The sequence below is a fragment of the Electrona antarctica genome (assembly GCF_951216825.1).
Source record: "Electrona antarctica genome assembly, chromosome: 8".
NCBI lineage: Eukaryota > Metazoa > Chordata > Actinopteri > Myctophiformes > Myctophidae > Electrona > Electrona antarctica.
Genome location: NC_136789.1, coordinates 25,795,084 through 25,822,819, shown reverse-complemented (window position 1 = coordinate 25,822,819; position 27,736 = coordinate 25,795,084). Strand labels below are relative to the sequence as shown.

The 27,736-nt window shown below is 42.5% G+C and overlaps 1 protein-coding gene across 6 annotated transcripts in view; it reads right to left on the bottom strand.

Moving 5' to 3' along the window:
- The window catches only part of LOC306928408 (unconventional myosin-Ic-like), a 30,624-nt gene that overhangs the window by 425 nt on the left and 2,463 nt on the right, over window positions 1–27,736 (bottom strand). The window contains exons 1-33 of one of the 6 annotated variants that reach the window (XM_079508483.1): window positions 18,385–18,760; window positions 17,869–17,906; window positions 17,524–17,626; window positions 16,253–16,414; window positions 15,143–15,258; window positions 13,841–14,042; window positions 13,388–13,468; window positions 12,829–13,008; window positions 12,399–12,497; window positions 11,504–11,617; window positions 11,334–11,405; window positions 11,099–11,218; window positions 10,515–10,591; window positions 10,033–10,138; window positions 9,829–9,909; window positions 9,627–9,718; window positions 9,364–9,458; window positions 9,136–9,182; window positions 8,761–8,841; window positions 8,510–8,615; window positions 7,878–7,995; window positions 6,657–6,770; window positions 5,850–5,926; window positions 5,606–5,674; window positions 4,904–4,988; window positions 4,591–4,750; window positions 4,307–4,390; window positions 3,260–3,353; window positions 3,060–3,115; window positions 2,800–2,935; window positions 2,272–2,342; window positions 2,086–2,183; window positions 151–250 (exon numbers count right to left, since the gene is read on the bottom strand). In XM_079508483.1, coding sequence (XP_079364609.1) covers window positions 151–250; window positions 2,086–2,183; window positions 2,272–2,342; window positions 2,800–2,935; window positions 3,060–3,115; window positions 3,260–3,353; window positions 4,307–4,390; window positions 4,591–4,750; window positions 4,904–4,988; window positions 5,606–5,674; window positions 5,850–5,926; window positions 6,657–6,770; window positions 7,878–7,995; window positions 8,510–8,615; window positions 8,761–8,841; window positions 9,136–9,182; window positions 9,364–9,458; window positions 9,627–9,718; window positions 9,829–9,909; window positions 10,033–10,138; window positions 10,515–10,591; window positions 11,099–11,218; window positions 11,334–11,405; window positions 11,504–11,617; window positions 12,399–12,497; window positions 12,829–13,008; window positions 13,388–13,468; window positions 13,841–14,042; window positions 15,143–15,258; window positions 16,253–16,414; window positions 17,524–17,526 — 3,096 coding nt within the window. In that variant the 5' untranslated portion in view covers window positions 17,527–17,626; window positions 17,869–17,906; window positions 18,385–18,760. Of the gene's footprint in view, window positions 1–150; window positions 251–2,085; window positions 2,184–2,271; window positions 2,343–2,799; window positions 2,936–3,059; window positions 3,116–3,259; window positions 3,354–4,306; window positions 4,391–4,590; window positions 4,751–4,903; window positions 4,989–5,605; window positions 5,675–5,849; window positions 5,927–6,656; window positions 6,771–7,877; window positions 7,996–8,509; window positions 8,616–8,760; window positions 8,842–9,135; window positions 9,183–9,363; window positions 9,459–9,626; window positions 9,719–9,828; window positions 9,910–10,032; window positions 10,139–10,514; window positions 10,592–11,098; window positions 11,219–11,333; window positions 11,406–11,503; window positions 11,618–12,398; window positions 12,498–12,828; window positions 13,009–13,387; window positions 13,469–13,840; window positions 14,043–15,142; window positions 15,259–16,252; window positions 16,415–17,523; window positions 17,627–17,868; window positions 17,907–18,384; window positions 18,762–23,518; window positions 23,914–27,736 lie in introns of those variants that run through there. The other 5 variants (XM_079508482.1, XM_079508484.1, XM_079508481.1 and 2 more) reach the window with 5 other exon arrangements.

Here is a 27,736-nt window from a genome sequence, read left to right as displayed (position 1 = left end):
ACTGCAGAAACCCTTGTAGAAGCTTAATATGCTGACATAACCCATGATGCATATTCAGATAACAGGAGTTTTTCCACTCTTGACTCTTCCCCCCTCCTACAGTACCTCCCCTTGCGCCACATCATCACATCAAAACAATCCCAGACTCACCACTAGCAGATGTCCTTTTTTGCCTTTGGCCACCTTCAACTCTGGGCCCCCGATGAAATCAATGATCCCCTCCTTGCCTCGAGCCACAGCAAACGTAATACTGTAGACCAAAGCCAGAGGGAAAAAACAGGGAGGAAAAGGGAGCTCTGAGTTGGTCAAAAATAAATAATTACATAAAAAAATACTTTGTCAATTTGCTAAAATAGAACACTTTCCTGGGGGTCTTTATGTGTGCAATATGTGGTTTTAGATATTTTAGTAGTGAGCCCAGTGTCTTTGATGTCATGGACACTGGACTCACTTACTTCCTGGACTACATGTTGTCTCAGTAAGACAGCCTTCCCCTTATCCACAGGGAGGAGCAGTGCACCAAAGCATTATGGGAATTGTAGTCCAGGAAGGAAGTGAGCCCAGTGTCGATGACATCAGAGACACTGGGCTCACTGCTAAAATCTAAAATATCTAAAACCACATATTACACACACAAAGACCCCCAGGAAAGTGTTCTAAATCTTCTAAACGTCATTAACATATATGTTTTTGCAAAAAGGTTGAAGTGTCCCTTTAAGAAATGCTGTAGTTGCTGAGCATTGTGGAGGAGATATTTGTAATGGAGAAACTAACTCATACATTGAGACTACAAGAGGAGTTATTCACTGAAAAATGGGAGAAATGGACTGAATATAGAAATCAACAGGACACCGATGATAATAATGATGGACATCCATGAATGGACTGGAATACGTTCCAAGGTGTTAATGATGTTGTATACGAACCCTTACACTGTGACTGTAATTTTATGTTTACCTGCAAATAAAAATTAAGTTTAAAAAATGCTGTAGTCCACACAGTGCATCTCATTTAAAACTGAGGCCGCAGTTGGGATAAAATGCTTTTAAATGTGCTTGTCCGTGGGACCTTGTACGTTCGACCTAGTGGCAGCTGTTTAGAGCCCTGTGATTTTTGTTCTGTCTGACTGCTTGGAGGTAGTGGTCTGTGAGTAGCATCTGTGTATTCCCTTGGAATAAACAGTCGTGGACAGCTTTGTTTTTTTTCTTCAAATTAAACACAATGGTATTAGTAAACCACTCTCAATGAGTGCCTTGTTAACTTGGGAGAGTGCCTTGCTCCGCATGTCAAAACGCCTGAGAATTTGTCAAAGAAAATGTCTATGTTGCACCCTTTTGTAGTTGAGAGTGGTCTCAAATTTGAGGTCAGGGTTGACGCACGTTACACACATGACGTCACTGAACTTCCGTCCACCTCCATGAACGTGCTGCAGTTCCACTTTTGGCCAGTAGGTAGTGGCAGCTTCAACGTTGGCCAGCCCTTCTGGGGGCTTGCCCAGGGAGCGCTCACTTCGGCGGTGCGGCGCAGGGCTTAGGAGGCAGCCAATCATGACTAGGTCGCTACTACGTGATTCGAGTTTCAGACTATACCATTGGCTTAGGGCGCAGTCAATCATGACTAGGTCGCTAATAAAAACGGGCCTGTTGCCAGTTTTCACCTGACAAAAATTTGACTTTACAAAACCTATCTGAAACAATATTGTGTACTAACAAAAATGAAAAAATACAGATTACTAAATACACACGCAATACGCACGCACGCACGCACGCACGCACGCACGCACACAGGCCAGACAGACAGACAGACAGACAGACAGACAGACAGACAGACAGACAGACAGACAGACAGACAGACAGACAGACAGACAGACAGACAGACAGACAGACAGACAGACAGACAGACAGACAGACAGACAGACAGACAGACAGACAGACAGACAGAGTAATTTAGAATACTTACAAGTGAATAGGAACTTTACTTAAGTGCCTCAAAAGGTTAATGTCAAGCCCTGCCTAGATACATTGCTTCATGGATCAACTAATAACAATATCGGTGTAGAGGTACTGCAGTAGGAGAGGCACCCACCTGCCCGGGCTGATGTTGACATGGTTGACCTTGCCGGCCATCATGACTATCTTTGTCACCACCTCAATGACATGTTCACACTGGAGCACCACGTCACCCTGGTGGGAGACACAGGGGGAGGGAGAGGGTTGGAGCTCGCAGTATGCAGCAGTTGAGTGCGTAATGTTGTGACCCGGTGTGACCTACCTTCTGTTTGTTGTCCTCGTTGGGTATGTGCAGGACGAATATGCCATCACTACGAGAGCTCACAGAGATACCTTTGAAAACAGAAGAGTTGCCTTGGTCCATTTGCACACACAACACCATGTGTGGTCCTATATATCATCAGTCAGTCACTAGAAGGAACTAATGATCTCCCTAATTGACTCGTTCTCAAAGTGGGTTCCGGGGACCCCCAGCTCTCCTTGAGGGGGTTCCAAGGGGTCCCGAGCAAAATGAGTTAATATAGCATCAAAATCAGTTTAACCACTTTAACTTTGAAGTTAGCAGATCTACAAGCTCGCTTTAGGTAAGTTTGAGAACCAGTGGCTTATATGACTCAAACTAGCCATTTAAGATGCTCCTGCTTTATCCTATGACACATGCTTGCAATGAGACATACTGTACCACAACAATTTGCTATTTAAACCCAAGCTTAATACATATACTATAGGTGCTTAGGGTCCTCATAAAAGGTTTCTGTATGGGTACTGTATACTCAGGCCACACACTCACTTCTCAGTGTCATGTAGTCAATCCGCTGCTTAACCTTGGTCCTATCCACCAACGCAGCGAAGGAGGACGTGAGGAGGAGCTGACGAGGGCGTGGCTTGAAACCCCTCCTGTCATACTTTGTGACCAAAGCGCCATACTGCAGAGAGGAGAGACAATGATGAGATAAGACGAGGAGTTGCCGTCTGTCTGTTTCTTTGTTTAGTTTTTCATGCAGGTTAGTGTGTTTATCATAATCCGGCTAAAATACATTTGAATCCCACCTGGACCTTTTCGTTGCCAAGAGTCTGAACGGCTTTGAGGTTGATCTGTTCACTTTCTAGATACAGAAGAGAAACCATCGGTTACTTCTGTATAACCGTACTGTATGTGTGCGCACGCGTGCGTGCGTGCGTGCGTGCGTGCGTGCGTGCGTGCGTGCGTGCGTGCGTGCGAGCGTGCGAGCGTGTGTGTGAATGCCTACCGAGCCGGGAGCCCAAAAACAGCTTGGCAACACTCTGGGCGTAACTTTCTTTCTGCTCCTTGAAGATCTCACTTGCTACAACCTTCTGCTCTAACTGGAAGGAAGAGACAAATTGAATCCAAGGTTAAAACAAAAGGACTTCACAGCTGTATCAAATGAGAACAAAACATGGGAACACATTTAGAGGAGCACTTCGCCCATTTCTAACCTTATCTTCACAATATTTGGGCTTTGGCCCTTAGGGCTCCATTTTCGTCACCGCTAAAACCCTTATCCCTAAACTTCTTTGCCTTTTTTTTTTTACTATTTTGAAAAACATTTTTGAATAGTTCAGCTAGCCTCTACATTGACACGTTGTGAGCTTGTAGACTGGCCATTTTAACTATTCAAAAATGTTTTGCAAAATAGTAAAAAAAAGAAAAAGCAAAGAAGTTTAGGGATAAGGGGTTTAGCGGCGACAAAACGGAGCCCTTAGTGCTGAATTCTAAGATGGCACAATGTAGGTATACTCACTCTGCATCTTATGTGTGGGCTATGGACAGTTCAGAAAGCTGCCTAAATGACATCATCGATGGGGATGCAAAGCTTATAGAAACTACAGTCTTTCTCTTCCTCAAAGGTTGAAATCTTGCTCAAAATAAACAGACCTGCCTACTGAAGATGTCACTGGTAGGCATGTGTCTGAACCTCTCTCCTCTGAGAAACAGAGTGAGTAAACAGAAATGCAATTTGATAATGAGCATTATCAGTGAGGACCAAATACAGTATAAAGATGGGTTGAAAATGGGTAAAGTGACCTGGGCCGTGGATCAGCGGTCCAGGCACCTTGGCTGGTAATGCAGTCTGGCAGTGTGCCAGGGGTTCGACTCCCGATCCCAACAGCCTTTACTGCATGTTCCCCCCCTCTCTCCCCATTTCCTGTCAGCCTACTGTCTATCCCTCCATACAAAATATTAAATAAAGGCGAAAGCCATAAAAAAAGAAATGGGTGAGTTTGTTCGTTTGTTAGCCATACTGTAAGTGAGATCAGAGCATCGGTGGTCCAACCTGCTTTCTCCACTCCGGCTGGATCCTCTTGCAGAATTTCAACACCATGTTCTTCATGTTCAACCTCCACAGGTGCTCAGATGCCTGTACAAGTACATATGTATTCACACAGGGTTATTATATTATTTGTGACATTAGTTATGACTGAAGGAACGATGATGACAAGTGGGTCAGCAAAGTTGATGTAATTTGTTTCATATTAATAATTACATTATCTTAGAGCAAATACTGGAATTAGTTTTATGTCGAAATCTAACTAAATATGAAATATATTGTCACTGTACCTCAGTGACAGAAGGAGGGGGCGTGGGCCAACTTTTGTCCAGCACACTCTTGGGCAGTGTTTTGCGCAAGTTCTTGAGGAAGGAGAAACGGACATGGTCCAGAAAGTAATCATTTTCTGGACAGTACTCCTGGTGACGATAGATGAAGCCTTTTATGAACCTGAGAAAGATCATATAATGGAGAACGGGATATAAATGTAAATTATATATTAAAAATCACACCCGTTTAAAGTGAGGGGCGCTCTTATCATCGTACACACACACACACACACACACACACACACACACACACACAAAAGTCATATCCCAGCACCTGCGTATCAAGTCTCCCGCCTCTCTGCGCCTCTTGGCTCTTCTACGTGCTCTGGTCCCTCGCCACGCGGATTGGATCACTATCACTACAATATGCACATGGACACACCGGTAAACTTTTACCATCATCACACTAGAATGTCAAAAGTTTGACAGACATGAGGATGCAACAACTACTATTTAGCCTATGTACCGGGCACCGACATCGACTAAATTGTTCAATTTGTGAATGTCCTTGTATTACCTGGATTCACATGACGCCAAATCAATGACATGGACAGACAATTAATGCTGTTCAGTCCCAACGTGGTGAACTTTTGTTCCTCTATGCCATAAAATGTTCCCATAGAGTCTATGGGAACATTTTGAAGAGTAGGAAACAACAACGTCTTATGCACACCTGATCAGCTCAGAGGGTGCGTGGGCAGGGATCAGACGTATAGAATACAATAAAGTGACCCGCAAACAGTCGACACTTGCACAATAACAACAACTTTATTTAGGCATAAATACATTTGTTGTTATTGTGTAAGTGTAGACTGTGTATTTTATACGGATAAATAAGAGTGAAACATGGAACTTGGTGAATGGACATTATGCTATTATTTTAATTTTGTTATTTTGATAAAAAAAAAAAACTTGACAGGGAACATCCCAGTAGAAGCATGACAGCTATTAGGTTAACCATGCAAGTTGGCCTGACCTGCATTTCTGATGCGTTTGTACTTGGCTCTCTCTCTGTAGCCTCTCCAAGATGTCTGTAGAGTTAAAGCTGGACATACAGAGTGAGAGTGAGAGAGAGTGAGAGAGAGAGAGAGAGAGAGAGAGGGTGGGGGGGGGGTAGGTGGTTACTGGAAGTTACTTTCATTATTCTGTCATTACTTCACTAATCCATATTATGAAATCCCCAGTGGTAGTGTTTAATAATCCCTTCCACAATGACTCACCTACAGCTGGCTTTTTGGCTTCTAGTGCATCTTCAGTGGCGAACAAAGTTTTGGGGAAACGGATGAAGATTTTGGACCTGCAGAAGACACGTGAGGTTATCGGTATTTTTATGATACTGATTATTTTGTCAAAGGGCCTTTCCATAAATACATTTATTATTGTCATTATTAGTATTATTATTATACATTTTATTATTATTTCAACAAAACTAATCCCAACGATCTATCAGCTAACTGTGGCAGTTTTGGCACAAAATTATATCTGACATGGTTACTGTGTGTTTTCTTACAGTATGATTTATTTTCTCCTGCATAATGCAAGCTTTGTTGAGGGTATATATTGTATAGAATTGTTCATTAATCTTTTCTGTGTGATGTTTCTTCTACCCTGCTGTATCTACAGTGCTCTTGCAATTGTATTTTGCATTTTGCTGTATCTGGCGACTGGATTTCCCCCAACGTGAGCAATAAAGGTCATATCTCATCGTATCTAACCAGACAGTGGCCTTGTGGTTAGAGTGTCCGCCCTGAAACTGGGAGGTCGGGGTTCGATCCCCGGCCAGGTCATACCAAAGACTGTAAAAAATGGGACCCAATGCCTCCCTGCTTGGCACTCAGCATCAAAAAGGGTTGGATTGGGGGTCAAATCTACTAATCAAATGATTCCCGAGCGCGGCGCACGCTGCAGCTCACCGCTCCTTGGCTGCGGCTCAACTGCTCCAAGAGATGGGTCAAATGCGGAGATCAAATTTCACTGCGGTAACGTGTGTGACAAATCGTATGACTTTGACTTTGACTTTATCTTACCTGCCCAGTTTGTACTCTTCTGGTTTGTAGCCTAGGTGTTTGACCAGTGTGGAAACACCATCTGCCAGAACGCCATTCCAGTTGGGCCAGGTCTCAGGACACAGCGGTTTGTACCTAAACAGAGGGATAGCTTTACATCAGGGGTGGGCAACTGGCGGCCCGGGGGCCACATGCAGCCCCCACCTTCACTTAATGTGGCCCTCAGGTTAATGTCAGTATATACTGATATAATATTGGTTTCAGCTGTTTACAATTCCACAACATGCAAACATGACCCGCTTTAATTACTTCAGTCTAAATTAGTAGATTGCTCAACACAAGTATAATTAAAAGGCATTTAAAATGACATAAAAATGTTAATTTTCAGGATTCCAATTCAAAAATAGTAAAAAATAATTCAACATTTCAATTCGAATATAGCAAAAATAGCCGATCTACAAGCTCAAAACGTGACGCAACGCGACGCAGCGCGACGCGTTTTGAGCTTGTAGATCGGCTATTTTTGCGACGACAGTAATATATGGCCCTAGGGAGTGAGTGTGGAAATATAGTGGCCCTCTCCATCGTCAAAGTTGCCCACCCTTTACATCAAAGCTCTCAAACTCATTAGGAAAGCGTTCTCCACATACTCCTCTGTATACCTCGATCATTTCAATCAGGTAGGGTGGCTTCCAGTTGATGATGACCAAACAAGACTTTGTTTTGTACACAGAATTATAAACAAGACTACTCCCAGGAGGTACTTGACCAATTTCAACCCTCTATATTATTAGTTGACCGTGGTCTGTACTTAAATATCTTCATTGAAAATAGCAGATTTGCATGCGTGCTCAATACGCAACACATGTTGAGCATGCAGATCTGCTCATTTTCCCCAAAAAATGTCGCCCAAAATAAGGACACTATAGGATTCAGGTCTTCATGTAAAATCAATTCAGAGTAGAAATTATTTTATGAGGAAGGTGAAGAGTTGGCTCACGAAGGAGAAAGAGTAGAGGGAGTGTTACAACGTGATTTATATTTTTTATAAATGTTAATGTGTATTTTAAAAGAGCAAATCAATAAAAAAAGAATAAAACATTACATTCAAAGCCGTGTTCATTCAGTCAGTAAAATCCTTAGTGTTAATTTAACGCATATTAGTGTATATATGATGGGACCAAATGGACCCATAAATGAACACTGGGAGTCAGTTGGTCATTCAGCACCGTGATGAGTCACCTCTGTAGGAAGGCTTCAAAACGGCGTCTGTAGGCAAAGCCAGCTCGTCTGACTCTGAGGTTCTCCATCAGGCCCAGGTACTTTACTTGGTGTCTGACCAGAACCTCGTCAAACCGCCCTGCAGGGACACACATGATAGAACATTCATGCCCCCTAATCCATACATACAAATAGCATAGCATAGCAACTCTCAGGGCAGTATTATGCGTGTCTTAAGTACCAGGTCTTATGACTTAACTTAAGACCTGGAGGCATGGTCAATGCTGTTTGGCCACTCAAAATAGCCAAATGGCATTGATCACGCCTCCAGGTCTTAAGTTAAGTAATAAGACCTGGTACTTAAGACACGCATAATACTGCCCTCAGTGTTCATTTCTTTCCAATAGGAAATGTTTTTTCTTTATGACGAAATCAACACAGAAATGGCGCAGATATGATATATGACAACTTACACATTTATTTGGCACTTATTTTGGGTGGACATACAGAAATACACAAAGAAAAAAAATCGCACCCGTGCAAACTGAGTCTGGTGGAGACAGTCACAGAACAGACGTGATTACAGTACTGAGTCACGCATTACAGTGGGCAGGGTCAATACAAATGTGACTGTGTGAGTCTACAGTATATACCTGACGTCTTGCCATCATTTGGTTTGATGCATCGCACGTAGGATGGCTCTTTGGACATGAGTATCTCCATCAGTTTGTTCAGACTGTTCTTAAACTGAATGGCCGCCTGCAACGGACAGGCGCACATGGCATTAGGATCACTTGTGTGTACAGTATGTAGGTACAGTATGTGTGGGAATGCATAAAGAGGAAGGAGAGATGGAAAAGAAAAGTAGTGCACGTGTGCGAGAAAGAGAGAGAGAGAGAGTCACCATTTCGGGACGTTTCTGGTCTGTCACTTCCTCTCTGCGGAAGCACTGACTAAGGATCTGGTTGTTTGACTGGCACATGACCTGGATAGGAAACCACAAACCACACAAACACATATTGATCTCTTCCTTGTCTCACAAGGGCAGGCACAGAACAGTAGTAGCAAAAAGACACAATGCTGCAACAGTACAAAGAGACACAATGGACCACAATGGAAAGAAGTTTTCAAGCCTTATTGTGTTTGATCCTTTTGACAGTTACGCACAGATATATGTATATGTATCGTCAATAAAGAGATGTCTCAAAAAAAAGAAAAGGACATTGAACGTTCCAAAGTAATGGTGAGTGTACTGGACCTTCTATTTCACTACCCTCACCTCTTTCAGGTTCCTGTTGAGCATATCGTTGTTCTTGTCCAGAAATCCTACCAAGAGAGGAATAAAACATTAGCTTGATAGATACAGACACTGAGGAATCAGTGAATCATTACCTGTACCATGTAATGGTTTGCACTATGCTTTGAGTGTCAGCAGCCTTTCATCCAGACATAATGAGTGTGAGGTTTATGGATAGAATAGTGAGGTGTTTAGTGACGTGCAGCTCACCGCTGACATTGTAGTTGACCTCTCCAGCATAGTGCAGTAGCCTAAACTCCTCTCTGCTCATCACCCGACGAGTCTTTCCATTCGCCAACTTGTGACTGAAACACACACACACACACACATGCACACACATTAGTGCGATATCAGAAGCATTAGCGGCTACATCTACATCATAGTAGCGGATAACGTCTTCTCTGCACACAATGCCAGCATAGTGGCCTGTGTTTTGTGTTCACCGTGAGTGACAATGGAGAGGTGGCACTCACGTGACGAAATGGGCATGACCCCCCAGAGTGTCCTCCAACTTCTCCAAGAAGGAGATGTCACACGCCTCCCCAGGTCTAAGACACTCGTCATCCTATAAGCCAAAACCAACCACAGTATTTTATCTTTCCCTGCACACTGACAGAGGAGATAATGTAGGAATGCACGCACATGAGTAAACACACAAGGAGCTGTCATTCGTACCAGAATGGAGATGATTCCCTTGTGCTTCTCTTCGATTAGGTCGCAAATTATCTTGTTGTCGAAGTACTGCACCGTCTCCCACTGGAATTAAGTATGAAAGAGTAGTCCTGCGTTAGTGTGGGAAATACCTGGCGTCCGCTCATCATACGCAGCACCCTCTCATGATGAAACACATGAGGTTGGACCAACAGCCACTCAACTCACTGCTATGCCCTCTGTCTCGTACTCCTCCTGCTCAGACTTGAGGGTGAGCTCAATGAAGAGCTGCTGCAGCTTCTCGTTGCAGTAATTGATGCAGAACTGCTCAAAACTGTACAGAGAAAGAGAAGGGAAAAGCATGGAACCATGATCACAATAAAACCAAGAGGGAAAAGCCTAAAGGACTGTTTTTTTGGGGTGTTTAATCCACCGACTGCAAATCAGGTATACTTCATTTTGGAATATTTTACCTACAGTACCTTCCAGGAAGGTTTCCATTAATTTCAGTATGAAATGAAAATCAACTTGCATTAAGTATTCAATACTATTCATTTATTCAACACAACAAACTTTGTTACAGTATATACGTCATACAGTATACTGTATGTTGTTTGTAGTCTGCGGCGCTAAACATGCAAAATCATTGGCATGGTCCTTTAAAACCTAGGCTGACTAATGAAGATGGGAGAGAAGAAGCCACAACACACCTGTTATGCTGGAGGACCTCAAAGCCGTAGATATCAAGGAGACCTATGAGGCCTTTACTGCTGTGGCAGACTTCATCCTGCTTGATGTAAATATATCACATGATCACACACGCACGCACACACACACACACACACACACACACACACACACACACAGACACAGACACACACACACACACACACACACACACACACACACACACACACACACACACACACACACACACACACACACACACACACGCATGCGAGGACACATTATTGTCACCTTATACCTTCTAACCACTTAAACCATTATTTTAAACTTTAGCTTTTGAAAAATAGCAGATCTACGAGCTTGTAGATCTGCTATTTTTCAAAAGCTAAAGTGAAAATGTGGTGCGTTTTTAACGTTTTCAACTCATATCTTTGCTTCTGGGGGGTCCCTGGAACAACATATTTTCAGTGGGGGTCAGCAGTCAATTACACATACAACAACATATAATTTTGGGGGCTCCTTGAGATGAAATAGTTGGAGCCCCACTGAGAAACATGATTTGGAAGACATTTTGTAGAATCCTAAATCCTAAATAGGTTAAGTGTACCTGAAGAGCAAGTGACTTGTTTATCTTCTCCACCAGCCAGGTGAAAGTGCGTCCGTACACAGCCTTGGCTAAGGCATCGCGAGCTGACCCTGCCTGCTCAAAGTTTAGTGGGCTGATCATCTGTATCAGACAAACACACACACAAAAAATACCAAATGCAGTTTAGGACAGAACATCACATAATGTACTGTACACGAAGCAACTGATAACACGACAAAATCCCAGATATCCTCACTTCCTCTCCTTTGGCGATGAGTTTCTTGTGGGTTAGTGCATCCCTGAGGGCTGAGCCATCAACACCCAGCAGCTGGAATACAATGACATCAACACATCTGCCGTCAACAACATTTCATTTTGGTGAGCATTATGTCCATGAGAGTACATAGAGTACGGGACTGTTCCCACCTTCGAGAGATAGTGCATCTGGGTCTCGGTTGTAATGTCAGTTTCTCCGTCCTGCCCTTCGCCGAACTGAATGTTTCCCAGATGCAGAACACTGCCGATGACATTCAGCAGCTCCTGGAATCACAGACATGCAAGACTATTATTAACCATTTCCCTCTCAAGGGCCTTTCAAACGGGACGCGAGGAACGCACACGTTGTTGCCTGGATCAACGACAGGTCTCCTCCAGGTCTGCTCAAGAGGGGCGCGACAACGCAAGCGTAAAAAGAAAAGCTAAACAGAATCCAGGTCTGGTGAGTCTCGGGCGTGTGCACGAAACGAGCACGCGCGCAACAAATTCACGGGACCGCGCTCACATAAATACGCTTGCATCGTCGCACTTCTCCGCGCAAAAACGCAGGTCTCATTGAAAATGAACTATAGGCACGTTATAATCGCTTCACGCTTGAAAGGCCCTTTAGAATGTTATGTTGATTTTCAGTATTTTTAGTGCAAGCTACCCACAAATTGCATTTACATTCAAGAATATGGGTAAAATATATACAAAACTATCATTGAATATATATTGAGTGTGTAATAAAGATTTCCTCAGTCTCTTGTGCAAATAAAATAAATATAATATAGCTGCATAAAATGTATGTAAATGGGATTGCATCTATACTCATACATGGAGTGGTAGTAGGCCCATTCAGCAGCCTGGCAGCCTGCCTGGTTGTGGAAACTGTTCCCTAGTCTGTTTGTTCCAAGGTTATTATAGCTTTGCATTTTTATTATTATTTTATTTGTATTTCATTCAGCTGTGTATTGTATGTCTATGCGACAATAAACACTTTGATCCCCGAAACAAACCCTACATCCAGACATCCTTCACTAATGGCTATTGGAGTGCTTCTGACCTGCACTTCTTCCTCTGCAAAGCCGATAACAGGGAGGGCCTTTGTCACAGCTTTCCAATCCTTCTTGTCATTTATGGAGCTCACTCTTGGACAGTTGCCCTGATAAAAACAGAGTTAGCCATGTACTGTAGTACAATTTACTGTCTACATGATTACTGTATACATGATAAGAGCGCCCCTCACTTCACACTTCTGCTCTTATCATCATCATACATCATCATCATCACATTCCGTGCTCAGCCAATCAGCTGAGCACATTCCGTGCTTACGCTCACACACTCACAAAGCTGTGCATAAAATACAAATAAAAAGAAGAAATTAGCACACTTGAAATACACCTACATGCACGCACGTACGCACGCACGTGCGCGCGCGCACACACACACACGCACACACACACACACACACACACACACACACACACACACACCTTGACCAGGTAGTGGTACTTCTGAGGGCTTCTCTCGAGGTGTAAACGTGTCAGCAGTTCGTCGTCTCCTCCCTGCAGCAGCTGGTAGAAGATGTGGAAGTTCCTCTCTCCGTGGTTCTGGTGCACCACACGGGACTTCTCCAGCAGATAGTTCAGGATGTGACCGCCCACTGGTGCCCCCTAGGGGACGTGAGGGGCAGATGGAAGCTGTCACGGACAGTTTTGGTTGCATCTGTCTGCCTGTGTGTGCGTGAGTGTGTGCGGTTGTATCTAGAGGATTAGAGGTATAGGTATTTTTGTTACGCTGTAATACTTGACTCACTGTTGTCTTTTAGCATCAGTGCAATTTGTAATGTATTTTTGAAATGCAATGTACTATTTTGTAATGTAATATAATGTATTCTGTAATGTTTTAATTTATTTCTGGACTTGGAAGATTAGCCGAAAGGCTAAAAACCGCCGACCCATGGATCATTGGACGACTTTCTCTACCTCCTGAGCCACAGCCCTGTGATTTATATGAGGCGATTTATAAGGAGCCATATGGAGGGTCATTTACCTTAAAGTCAAACTGGACATCCATGTATTTCCCAAAGCGACTAGAGTTGTCATTCCTCAAAGTTTTGGCATTGCCGAACGCCTGTGTACAGAAAGACAGGAAATTGGAGAGAGGAAGCTGATGTAAGAAGGGTAACAATAGAGTGATAAAATCAAATAATCAGAAGAAAGTATTTGAAATATTTGGCAACGAATGACATGGTAATTAATATAGTTGTGGATGAATTACATACTGTAATGTTATACGGTAATCCTTCGCCTGAACATGACAGATTATATGTTAAAGTTGTCTGGCAAAGTTTAAAATATTATAGACATCACTAGATGCGTATGTGTGTGCGTGCGTGCGTGCGTGCGTGCGTGTGTGTGTGTGTGTGTGTGTGTGCATGCGTGCATGCGTGCGTGTGCGCGCGCGTGTGTGTGTGTGTGTGTGTGTGAAAGCATGCGTGTGTACCTCCAGAACAGGGGTAGACTGCAGCAGGCGGTCACCAAGAGAGGCCATGTGATCGTTAGCAGTGCAGGTGACAACAGCATAGTACAGTAGGATCTTCTTGGAGGCTTCGGTCTTTCCGGCTCCACTCTCCCCTGAGATCAGGATGCACTGGTCCCTCCTCTCAGTCCTCATGGCGCGGTAGGTATTATCTGACACAGCGTAGCTGATAAAGCATATAGCAGTGATCATCAGTTTCATATTTACACAGATTAAATTATCATATAGGACTTTTTTGTGTCGTTTGCCTTTCTGTGAGAACACAGAACAATGTCAAACAACTTGGATGAAAGCTATGGTGTGTCAAGTGTTAAATAAAACACTGGGGGTGTGAGAAGAGAAGCTAAGGGTTTCTAATATGTCAATGTATGAGATTAAGAAGATTGATAAAGTAGCCAATGGCATAAAAATGTGCCTCACTACAAAATAAGTATGATGTTAGTTATGTTGTCCTATTAGGATGATGACATCAATGCCTTATGGATACAAAACTGATTGGAAATAGTTTAACTGATGAAACTTCAAGAAATAACTTTTTTTTCACACATATATTACATCACATAGCTGCTCCTGTTTTTCTGCTGTGACTTTTCTGGGTTTTATGAGTCAGTTTTGTGTGTGAAATGACCACATGGGTCATTGCAAGAGGTGATAGAGCTCATGTGGACATTTCCAGCTATGTAATTTCACACACAATATTGACTCCCACACAATACTGACTCAGCAAATACATTGTAATAATATTGTGAATCATTTATATGAAATTAATGATTGAATTTTATGCCTAGAAAGATCAATTTAATGAAACATGATTGCCGATGACCCCATCTCTTTGTGTTCCATTAAAGTTGCTGGAACTTATTTCCCCATGTTCTGGGAATGCTTCCCAGGGGACCACATTCTGGAAGATGATTGCTTCTATAACCTCTCTGAGAGGTTTGAGATTACAGTGACTCACTCGCCTGTTACACACTCATCCCACATGATGAAGTTGACACTGATCGTTTCTTATAATTGCAATACCTGATTATAGTAGCCTTCCGTATGAATATAAAAACTCACTGTATACTGTAAGTACATTCCTCCTATGATGATATTTTCCTAAACATTTGTCTAAAGTATTGCACCTTAACAGTCACTGTCTCTTTGAGTGAATGCACTACATATTGCACGAGAATCCCTGTCAGCAGCAGGCATATAATGCCTAGATTTCTATGATCTTTTCTATGATCTTCACATACAGTACTGAGCTGAAAGATTACTCACATGTGAGGCGATATCTCGTAGAAGCTGACACCTCTGTAACGCTGCATGTGTTGCTTGGAGTAGATCTCCAGATCTTTGTATGGATTCACTGACACCAAAACTGAGCCAATATAGGTCTGAGGCAAAATATATGGACACAGGAATACGGTATTCACCTCGACAGAAGATATGAAAATACTGTATAATCAAGAGCAGTGGTTCTCAAACTTTTCCATGTCAAGGACCCCCAAATTATCCCCATCCGAAAATATATATATTAAAAAAGGTAGGTACAAAAAAATAAAGATAAGCTGATTTACAAGCTCGCAACACATTGTGAGATGTAGATTGGCTCAGAGAGAATAACACCTAGTGGCAGTGGGCACTTCAGGGGAGACTATACCCAAATAAAATATACTGGACCACTCAACTGGACTCCACGTGCAAACGAGTCAAACAGGTTTTACTCTGAGGAAGTCGCACATCAAAACGCCAGTCACCTCTGCAAAATAAACACGTGCAGACCAGTCGAGTGCTCCAGTATATATTTAATCCAATCCAATCCACTTTATTTATATACTCTACTGTAGCACGTTTCAAAACTCAGGGTTTACAAAGTGCTGTACAGGAAAAATAAAACCGAATACACTATAGCTACAATGCAGAAAAACAACATGGACCATGGAAAAATAACATGGACCAAAGAAACACAAACGGGGTTAAAAGCCAAGGTATAAAGGCGAGATTTAAAGGTCTCGATGGAAGGCGGCCAATTTGACGTGGGAGGGGAGCGCATTCCATAATTTGGGGGCTAAAACAGATGTATATTTGGGTAGTCTCTCCTGTAGTGCCCAGGTATTATTCTCTCTCATTCAAGTTGTCCCTGGTGAGCACCGACGAGTCCTTCTAGCTTCAATTGGCTGAAGCGCGATGGACATCTCTTTGTACTTGTAGATTGGCTATTTTCAAATAGAAGATGTGGTTACAGGAGTTAAACATGATTTTGATTATGCAATATTGACATTGGGCACTGGGGACCCCCGGGGGAACCCCACCAAGGAAAGACCCCTGGGAGACCCCACTTTGAGAACCACGGATTAGGACAAACAGCGATTAATGTTAATATATTACATAGATTAGGTTCTCTTTGAAGCGCCGCCGCAAGTTCTCTATGAAGGCTGCCTCGCTGGTGAAATTCTCCAACAACACGAAGTCCTGCACGCCCACCCGGTCACGTGCGGTCAGAGCACTCTCCATCACCAGACGGACTCTTCCTTCAGCACCCATAGTCTCCTACAGGACGAAAAAGAACAAAAAAGAGGGGACATGGTGGTCAAAATGATTTGTATTATTCTTTGAATGCAGACAGTTACATCTAGCTGAAAAGCAGGAGGCACAAATATCCTATAATCCAATTCAGCCTGATAAATGCCACGCAAATCTGAAAGAATGATCTCACGTGCTAAAAATGTACAACATGCAACAGAAAAATTTGTTTTGCAAAAATCTGCCTTCTGGTGGCGTTTTGGGGCAAAGGTTCTGCTCTGGCATTCAAGGAGTGTGTCTGCACAGATTCAGATTGTTCGCTGCCAGAGATTATCTCTCCACAGACGCACCACGGACGGACAGACTGGCGGATGGACGGGGTGCAAAACATAGTTTCAGCCACGGCTTCGGCCTGGCAGAGACAATACATACAGTACAATACTGTTTTTATGTAGAATACCCCATTAAAACCGGGAAAGCATCTGCGTCATTTTAGATTTTGCCTATATACGCAAGGGTTTAGAACAGTGGTTCTCAAAAAAATTGCAGATCTACAACAGCACGTCACTTTGTGTCACGCTGCGAGCTTGCATATCTGCTATTTAAAAGTGTTTTAATACATTTTAACACAAATCTCCTCTTCCGATGGGGGGCGTGTGGTGGGGTCACAGCCAAATACATTTTGGGAGTCATTGGCATGAACCTTTGAGAACTACTGATTTAGAAGGCATTTGTAGTCAATGGGATAATATAGAAATTAACCAGAAAAAATGGTCTGGCCAAGATTAAACAATGTAGACATTTACCAAATCTCAATGGTAAACTGAGCCTAGGCTAAACTATTGTGTGATAGCGAGATAGTGTTTAAGATGTATGTGCAGTGTACACAGGCCTTTAATACCAGGCAGGTTCTGACCCATTCCCCGGTGTGTGTACATGTCAACCCCATTGTGATGGCAAACATCAAAGAGTAGACAGGAAGTGATTGCCAGTCTGGAAAGTGAAGGTTTTCGGATAAGCTCAAATTCCCAGAAGTATTACTTATTTAGAAAAACATATGAGGACAAATGTTACATGCACATGAAGCATAACTGCACACACAAAAACAGCAAAACATTATTATTCATTACACTTACCATAATACAAAATAGGTAAATATCCAGCTATAAGATTCAGTCCGCTCTCTCTCTGTTATCGGTGATCATTAAAAGGCAGAAAGCCACTTTATTACAAACGTCCCTGAAGAAAGAGAAGTGGAACAAAGGGACTAGAATTCCACATGGACATGTTTTTATACTAAATACACAAGCCTCTCAGGGGTCTCATTTGGCCGGTTAAGAGCAGCCAAGGGGTCGTTATCTCTGAACATTAAGGGATGGAAAAGGCTTGGAACAACAAGAAGACAACAGTGGAAGTGAGCCAACAAGTAAGACGAGAGGAAAGGACATTTCCACTGGCCACTCCTCTACACGCTTCCTCACCTTAGAGTATTGTTCTTCCACTATTGCAGGTGGCTTTCCTACAGCGGGTGATACAAAGCCCAGTCAGACTTTCCAACGGATGGAACTAAAGAATGTCGGGGCCGAGCTTGGGACAGGGTATACCAGAAAATGTGTCTATTCCTTCACACAATTTTACAGCAGTTACTAAATACAATAGAGCCATACTGCAGCCCAGAAGCCTAAACTTGGTTGCGCATCATGTCACACACACACACACACACACACACACACACACACACACACACACACACACACACACACACACACACACACACACACACACACACACACACACACACACACACACACACACACACACACACACACACACACACACACACACACACACACACACACACACACACAAAAGAATATCTACAAGCTCACAAGCTTGTAGATCGGCTATTTTCATAGTGCAGAGTATTAGTTGACACAGATACTTGCCCTCAAACAACTTCACAGGAAGCTGTCCCAAGGGCCACAAGAGATTCTTACTTGGGCCTCAGCACACTGTTGCACCATAATTTTATGATTTCAGTTCGCAAGTATTCTGGTACATGACATGCCACATAAATTGCGAATTATCTTGTCAGCAGTTCAGAGCCGAATTAAGCAATATTACATGAGAGGGGGTGGTTGAACGTCATTAAGGCATGCCTGCGATGCAGGGCAAGTTCCGAAAGCAACGCAGAAGTGACGTCAAACCACCCCCTCAAGTGTAATATTGCAACAAACAGATACCCTTAAAACTAAGAAAATCGCTGAAAAACATTTTTTTTGAATGACAGATGTAGCCACTATGACCACAAATGTCCCAAGAAACTAGCTAGCATAGCCACCGAGTATGCTGCGCTCTGGGAGAACAGAGCAGCTGAATTCTTTGTTTTGATTAGCCGTTCCATGATGATGGTTTGAAGCACGGCTAGAAGGCTGTTTCAACCAATCAGATTGCTTCCTCGAAACGACCTGTTGTACAATGTCTGATATGGAGTCTCAAGGTGAGCACTGGAAAAGCCTCCTTCCTTCCTCAAAATGATCTGCCGTCAGCATCATCTTCTATTACTTCATTATCATCTTCATCTATTGTAGGCAGCAAACCACCAAGCTCTGCCACCAGGGGTGGGCCAACCTTTCAGGCACATGATCACCCAATGCCACAGTGAAAATCACTATTGTTTTGTGTTATATGACCTCAGCTGCCTGACTCAGTGACTAAACATTTATCTGCATAAGCATATTGATAACCATGATGACATCCGTTCCATCGGAGGGACTGACTGTACGTGCAATATGATATGAGATGCATGCTGCTCATTCTGTTCTTCTTTGTTTCCATAATCTGCTAGGGACGTCATAGATCCACTGTTCTTACTGTATATATATTTCTCTCTGTGTGTAATAAACTCTAGAATGTATGTGAATACATGTTGTTGTGTTTGCATATGTTCTCTGCGCTCTCTGCGATCCTCACCCACCACCCCTTGGTTTACATAGAGACTTCTAGAGACCTTATAGATGGTCAACCTAAATCACAACACTTTGCGTCTTATTATAGGCTGCAAACATGAATAATAAAGGTTAGGTGACAATCTGGAGACAACGGGGTTTTACGCATATTAAACAATAATGGCTAGTAATGGCTGTTTTTGTTCAATTTACAATTTAGGCATTTAGCAGACGCTCTTAATCCAGAGCGATTTACAATAAGCAAGAACAAAAAGCATGGCAATACATCACATACATAAAAAGTAGTTGTGTACTGTTGTGAATGTAACAGTGGAATATCTATATAATGAAACTATACATATAAACTACACATACTATACTATACTATATACTATAAAGTGATATGACTACATAAAATGCAATTCTAGTGCTGTCTACGTAACATGCTATAAGTCTGTATAAAATGCTATCTAAGTCTAAATAAAGCTAAGGGGCTAGGTTAACAACTCAATTGATCGGTACGGGGTGGAGTGAAGGTCCAGAATGCATCTGTTCGGTGCGCAATACATTCAGTGTTGTACCTGTGCCATAAATGTAGCCTAATCCCAGAGCTTTTGAGTCTTGAGATTTATATACATTTTTATGGACACTAGCCCCTCACAGCTTTTGTCCCCACACGTCTCAATATTTGCCAATTGACAATGAATGGAGAAATTAGGTCATATGTGCCTCAAATATGACATTAAATGGCATTGAATATGAAGGGAGGATTTACGTCATATGTATTATGTAGACAAGCAAATCGGCTAACCAATCACATAAATTCAGTTGTTCATGAGATGATGTATGATGATGTATAATCATAAGAGCGCTCATCACTTCACACAGGTGTGATTTTTTATAGCCAATTAGGAGTGCACAGCAATCTGGGAACCCATCAGCAAAAAAGGAGGGGGGAAATCCTTTGAATTTGCAGAGCTCTGAATCTGTCTTGATAGATTAGGTTTACGATAACTCTTTCTATTCTAGCACTTAGTTTAAAGGGGGGGGGCAGTATATCATCACAGACTAGTTGGTTCAAAATGAAGCTGTTAAGATTTTGAATTGGGTCTATGAGAAAAGACCACATTACCACCCTTATAGACTCCCAAATTATTTTAGGATGCATTTTAACTAAGGTTTTATTATACAAGTTAAGATATTAAAAGGAGTAGCTCCAATGCCTGTCTCTGAATTTTTAACGCCATGTAGGCCTAGTGGAACATACTCTGTAAGCAAAACCTCTACAGTAGATTAGCAAATAACAGGCACATTATTCAATGTTGCCATTAGCACATAATTACATTGTTAAGATGACAAGTGCATGCAATGCGGGTGCGGTCTATTGTATAATGCCTCAACTGTCAAAACAGATCATGCCAAGTATAAATAGTTTTCTTATGTAAATCATTGCCGTACATAAGAAAACTATTTATACTTGGGATCTGTTTTGACAATATGCACACCAGGCTTGTCAAAGTCTTAGGCACATGCGCACTGCCTTGTTATAGCCTACTGTAAATGATTCCTTTGCCTTTTAGTCGCTCTGTTCAGTTAGTTATATCTTTAAGTATTTAAGGATTGTGTCCCTATTTTTGCCTAGAATTATGAAGAATTTCAAAAATATAAAAAAATAGCAAAAGTAGCAGATCTACAAGTGGTACAACAAATGGTACCATGATGAGTTTTGAGCTTGTATATTGACTATTCTCTGTCTTTGAAATAAGACTTAACCTATTTAGGACTGAGGCTGATTCTAAAAACGCCTTCTAAATCCTGGCCTAAGTTTTCTGATAAAAATCTAATATTTATTCAAAAATTACAAAAATGTTATGTTGCTATATACTGTACATAGGAAAAGGGGTCCCCGTCCAGAAGGGTCAAAACACCATAAAGGGGTTCCCGTCCAGAAGGGTCAAAACACCATAAAGGGGTCCCCGTCCAGAAGGGTCAAAACACCATAAAGGGGTTCCCGTCCAGAAGGGTCAAAACACCATAAAGGGGTTCCCGTCCAGAAGGGTCAAAACACTATAAAGGGGTTCCCGTCCAGAAGGGTCAAAACACCATAAGGGGTTCCCGTCCAGAAGGGTCAAAACACTATAAGGGGTTCCCGTCCAGAAGGGTCAAAACACTATAAAGGGGTTCCCGTCCAGAAGGGTCAAAACACTATAAAGGGGTTCCCGTCCAGAAGGGTCAAAACACCATAAAGGGGTTCCCGTCCAGAAGGGTCAAAACACTATAAGGGGTTCCCGTCCTGAAGGGTCAAAACACCATAAGGGGTTCCCGTCCTGAAGGGTCAAAACACCATAAGGGGTTCCCGTCCTGAAGGGTCAAAACACCATAAAGGGGTTCCCGTCCTGAAGGGTCAAAACACCATAAAGGGGTTCCCGTCCTGAAGGGTCAAAACACCATAAAGGGGTTCCCGTCCTGAAGGGTCAAAACACCATAAAGGGGTTCCCGTCCTGAAGGGTCAAAACACCATAAGGGGTCCCCGTCCTGAAGGGTCAAAACACCATAAGGGGGTCCCGTCCTGAAGTGGTCGAAATGTATTCACATTTTGCTATGGGTAGTGCTGGCAGCATTTGAATATGACTAAAACAGTAGAAGGTAAACCAAGTAGATATCATACTGCTCGTGCACAAACTCAGAGATCTGTGTCAACTCAACTTGCATGAAAGTTTACATCCAAACGCATATTAGATTTTCATAATGCTATGAACCTTCGCTCTTGGACGACAGTAGTGAATGTTCACCAGTACATTCATATTTAATGACTACACTCACAGCCTGTCACATGCTTAGAAACCATAGAAACCCCACTATCATCACAAACAACATAGCCTACTCCACAAAATCTAGAACAGTCCTTTTCAAGACACACCAATGGGCAAATCAAAATCACGAGGCATACCTGTATTCATATCGGTGCAAAATAGCCTCTATAGCATGTGCTATCACTCTTATCACTCTGTAGACGTTGTTATGTATTCACTAATGCCCAAATGAAATGTTTAAGCCTAGCCTAAGCTCTGATCTATTTCATACTTCCAAATTGTCAAACAAAAATGAGCACAAACTGCAGATCTACAAATGTGAACTTGTAGATCTGCTATAAACATGGATGTTGAATGTTTTTTAAGGCATATAATTTGCCTCTGTATTGGGAAATTAGTTTAGTAATATATAATTCATAACTTTTTGTTTTGTTGTAAATATTGCAATAATAATGTGGTTATCATAAAATCCCAAGGGCAACATTGTGCCTCAGCACACTTGTACAGAGTATAACTCTCAGAGAAATGCAGGGATAATGGGAAGCAAAAGTCTTTATAGAGACGGCCTGCTGTAGTTAACTTGACTGCAAGTAAGTGAGTAATACATAAAAGCCTCAGGGTACACAAACCATGCAGCCGTGTTGTCATTCAACTGTTCGGGCATGTTTGTACAGTACAGAGTATATCACTAAAAGAGAGGCTTTTTATTAACAAGCTTTTGTGGACATATCCTCAGAGTTTATTTAATTCAGAGTGTAAACATGTACCCAAATGGGTGCTGCTTACAGGTCCATTTGGGTCCATTCAGAGGGTTGTACCCTGCACCACTCTGAGAGTTAAATGAACACTGAGGGTTTTACTGTGCAGATGACTACAAGGGAACCTCCGGGGGTTGTGTTTACAGAGGTAGTGGCAACCGGCCGAGAGTCTAACCTAACAGTGGGGCTTGGCTCTGAGCCCCATGACTAACCTCGCTGGACCGACTACATTCACTTTGTCTTCCTTATAAGGCGTGGTCCACCACTCTGTCCCCAGACGAGCTTTCTGCAGCACCACATCTGACTCTTCTTCTCCACCATGATAGATGTGTGAGTGGATATGGTGGAAAAATACCACGCCTCGCTTTGCCTCGTGCATATAAGCCAATATATATGCACATTGAGGTTCAAGTCAAGACATGCATAAAACATTATGCACATTCTCTTCTTATCCGTGGTGCCTCTATGAATGGAGATTTTCATTCAAATTGGTGGTATTAAGTTAGACGGCAAGTTAGACTTACTTTTACTATACACATTACACTCTAACAAGACTACAGTAGTCCAGTCCAATCTACTGTATAGGAGATGAGATGTTGATCAGGATCTTACCCTGCCTTGGTACCTCATCCTGTCCCTTTACTCCTGGGCGTACGGTGAGTCGAGCAGGCCGTTCCCTCTTGACTCTTCGGCCGCTATCTCCTCATCAACCTCTATCCACGAGCAACACAATCAGACGACTTATCTTTTCCTCCTCCTCTGGTTGACGCGTGCTGTGCTTCTGTCAGTCTTGTGTCTTTCTCTCCCTCTCTCCCTCTCTGTGTGTCTGCCTGGTGTCCCTGTGTGGAGAAAGTGCACCAACTCAAGCAAGGCAGGAGCTCTCCTTGTTTATACGTTATGGTCCCATTGACAGGTCACATGAACGATTGTCTCTCTCACCATTGCTCTCTCTCTCTCCTTCTGTCTGAATCACTGCAAGAAACAAGGGCAGCAACTCCACACACACGTCACACACTTGGACATGAGAAAGAGAGAGAGGGAAAGGGAGAGAGAGGGGAAAAAAGCCTAAAGGGAAAGTATGCTGAATGCAAAAACAAATAAGTGCCATAGAAATGGGGGGGAGTTAAAATGGTTTGGAAACATTTGCTAACTTGGGCCTGAAATTGCTATCATGTAATCAGCAATACAAAAAAGAAAAACAGAAATCACATGGTCTAAGTACATTCCTTCTTTTCGCTTCCTCCCTTCGTCCTTAGAGAGGACGTCCCTCCTGGTTTTTTTCCCCCCTCCCACAAGCTGAGGCAGATTCATATTTGGATGAGAGTTAATACAACTGCCTGTGGCATGTCTCTGCTGTTGAAACAACTCTTCATAATCTTTATTATTACCATATCAGTTCACCGCACCAACATGATGTTCAACGCATCAACATTCAATTACCTCCAATTGGAGCAAAACTGTGATTAGACCTCCCGTTACTTTCTCTTACATTCATGTCGCTTCGTAAATATAACTAATTAAAATATATACTGTACTGTTGAGACCAGAGCAGATCTCGAACAATCCTATTCTACAGTTAAGGCTAATTTATATTTTAACATATTCAACCACGCTGCTCGCTCGCCGATAAGTAACAGCTTCTTTACAGGCACAGCAGCAGCTGAAAATCAGTATCAGCAAGTGATGCAGTTGTACGACAAAGTATAAATTACTCTTGCTGTAATTGCTCTCGATGGGGGGGGGGGGGGGGGGTGAACCATCTTAATTAAGGTCAAGGTCACGTTGCGTCTGTGAGAAGGCAGTGCCCTCCGCTGGTTACATCTACTTCAAAGTTACTCTTACTCCTTGAGTAATAGTCAGAGGATATTAATACAATCTGGGAATACATTTCTTACCAAGAATTTTCTTCACCAATGTGTTTGTAAAGATGACTACCCACATATATCCCACATTGGTTTCTAGTCAACCACCCTAGGGGAAGTTTTGACAGCTGCTGAAAGTTGGGGTACCATCAATCACCAATATATGGCAAAATGTTCTACCTTTAAGTAGCATGTGACGTGTCAAACTAGGGGGTTTTCATGATTTCATTAGTTTTGCACGAAAAACACTCTGTCATAGCCACTCCTTGGGCTAAATTCGGTCATAGCCACAAATGTGCTGAGGTCCGTTTATAGTAGACACCTTTATAAACACATTGGTGAAGAAAATTCTTGGTAAGAAACTTATTTCCAGATTTGACATTATTCTGATAATATTCCCTGACTATAATACCTCACTCTAGACTCTCCCTCTCCTGCTCTTTGCCTCAAATGCCTTGCCAATATCATCACATATATCCTAGGAATCTGAATAATGTTACCCAGATGGGGAGAGTCTCCTCCCCCGCTCGTTCTCTCACTCACCCTCCTACTTGCTTGTGCCCAGAACAGGGAGAATAATAAATCTCCACCCAGTCTCATTTTATACCCATGTGGTGTTCACTCTCTCCACCAGCTATAATACGGTCAATATGCAGTCAGTAAGCACAAGTCTATGAAATAATTTTGATGAATAGACATGATACATATATGAAAGTATGATAATAAGCTTTTGACAGGTGTCAGTTGGTGTCAATCAAAACAACATTTTGGAGTCCTGTGAATTGCCACTTTTACTTCCACTATACAGTAACTGGTATGCTCTATGCTCATTCATTACTTTACGTCCCTTCACCTTCTCTAGCTTCTAATTACACTTCCCCAAGCATTCCTTTACCGCATTCCATTGCACTGAACAGCAATTTGATCTAGATACAAGAGAAGGTTAAAGAGAACCACACTATTGAGCAACTTAAGTCTGCGGTGGTTAATGCCAATCACACCAGACCACATCACCACAAGTCCGGAAGTTTACATCAGTAGATGTCATGCTGTCGCATTTCGACATAATTAAAAATAGACATTTCAAAGTTGGTTCATACTGGAACATCTGAGGGACAATTTGTGCCTTTGTGGAATGCCATAGTGCGTACAGCTAGATACAGAAAGCTTTCCATTGTTGCAGCTTGAAGGTTTGTGATTGTTTACCTGGCAGTGTTAGCTCCCTTTCGTATTAAGCACCATTCATGCCATACTGCTGCTTCCGACCGTATCCACTGAGGTTCCTTGATGGAAACCCCAGGTTGCGTAACCCTTAACCCCCAAAGCTGTTTTGGACCCGGGTCTCTCCCATTACGCGTAATTCTCTGCAAACACATTTGTTTTCGTCTGCCATGGACACAAAGAAATTGGTGTTGACAATAATGCAGCCGATATGTCTCAATTATTAACCACTAAAAATAGCAAATCTTCAGATTAAAACAGTTACATAAAATACAGCTCCATTTATGTGGTTCACACATAAACGTATTAGAAAATGTTGCACTTTTTTCTCAAAAATACTGATTCTCCAAAATCTGGATCAGTATCGGACCAGACACCAATGTGGCATTGGTCCGGCTCTAGTGACAAGTCACACTAAACCGAATAAGAGAATCAAGATGGGCATACCATCACCCTTCACTAATGCTTTATCATTTAGTTTTTTCCAGTTACGTTTTTTTTCTTCTTCGAATCCAGTCTTCCTATCTTTGTTTTCCAGTTCCCTTTCTTTGAGCTGAAGAAGTCCTTCCTTCCTTGCTCTTTCCTGGTGTTCACCATCTTCCGTTGTGATCATTTCCTTAAGTTCAGTTTTAGCATGAACTGTTCCATATTGTCAATTGCTATGCATATCCTGTAGTGTACACGATTCCTTCTGGTCATACTCTAGGGGCGGCCTTAGGAATCTGGATGCACGTTTCAAGGCCAAATATCAGGCCCCCCATATATACCTATGACATCATTATTCTGTTGATACAGGCGTATTGATACAAATAGTTTTGACTGTTCAAAGTCGCACACAGCCATTACTCTCGACAATTACGAAGCAACAACACCTCTCCTCATCCTGTCATCCCTTCACAATAAAGTGTCTCCCCTTTACCTCCCAATGTCGCACACTTTACCCAGGTTATTAACAGGATATACCTGTAGGTGTAACTTAACATCGTGGGAGAGAGGAAGGCAGCGAGTGAGTGAGAGAGAGAGGGCCATGGGTGGCGGGGGGGTTGACTGACGCCTGACAGTCAGTCGGAGCTCGGAGGCCCCCCTGAGGGTGGAGGCCCGTTTCAATTGAAACTGGTGAAACATAGTGAAGTGAGGGGCGCTCTTTATACATCATTGTATATCAGCCAATCAAATCATCACATTCCGTGCTAGACACACACACACACACACACACACACACACACACACACACACACACATGTGCATAGGGGGGGATAGTGCCCCTCAAAGAATGCTAAACCAAGACAAATGCTGATCAGGACTAAACACACAAAAGCCAAATTCCAATACCCAAAATCCTGGCCACTCACTCACTCACACTCGCTCACTCCAGCATGGCAGTGTTACGGTGAAATTGGTGACCTGCCGAAATATTATTGTAATTAAGTAGTCTCTGCATTTATACAGTACAATGTGCTTATTGCACATGGAAAGAATGATGTATCCTTGGTTGGTTTTCCCAATTCTTGTGGTTTTACTAAAATGGCTTTCAGGTTCAACAATGATTCAATGGAATGATGAATCATAGAGGAATTATATATGGGTGGGGTCAATATTTGACTTTTCTCTCTTGCAAAACAGACTCCCTCTCTCTCTTGCAAGCACACTTGCGCGCGCTCGCGCACGTGCACACACACAGTGAGCGAGAAAGTGTGCATTGAAGAAATAAGATAGTGGGTATCAGGTATGATACTTGGCACTGAGT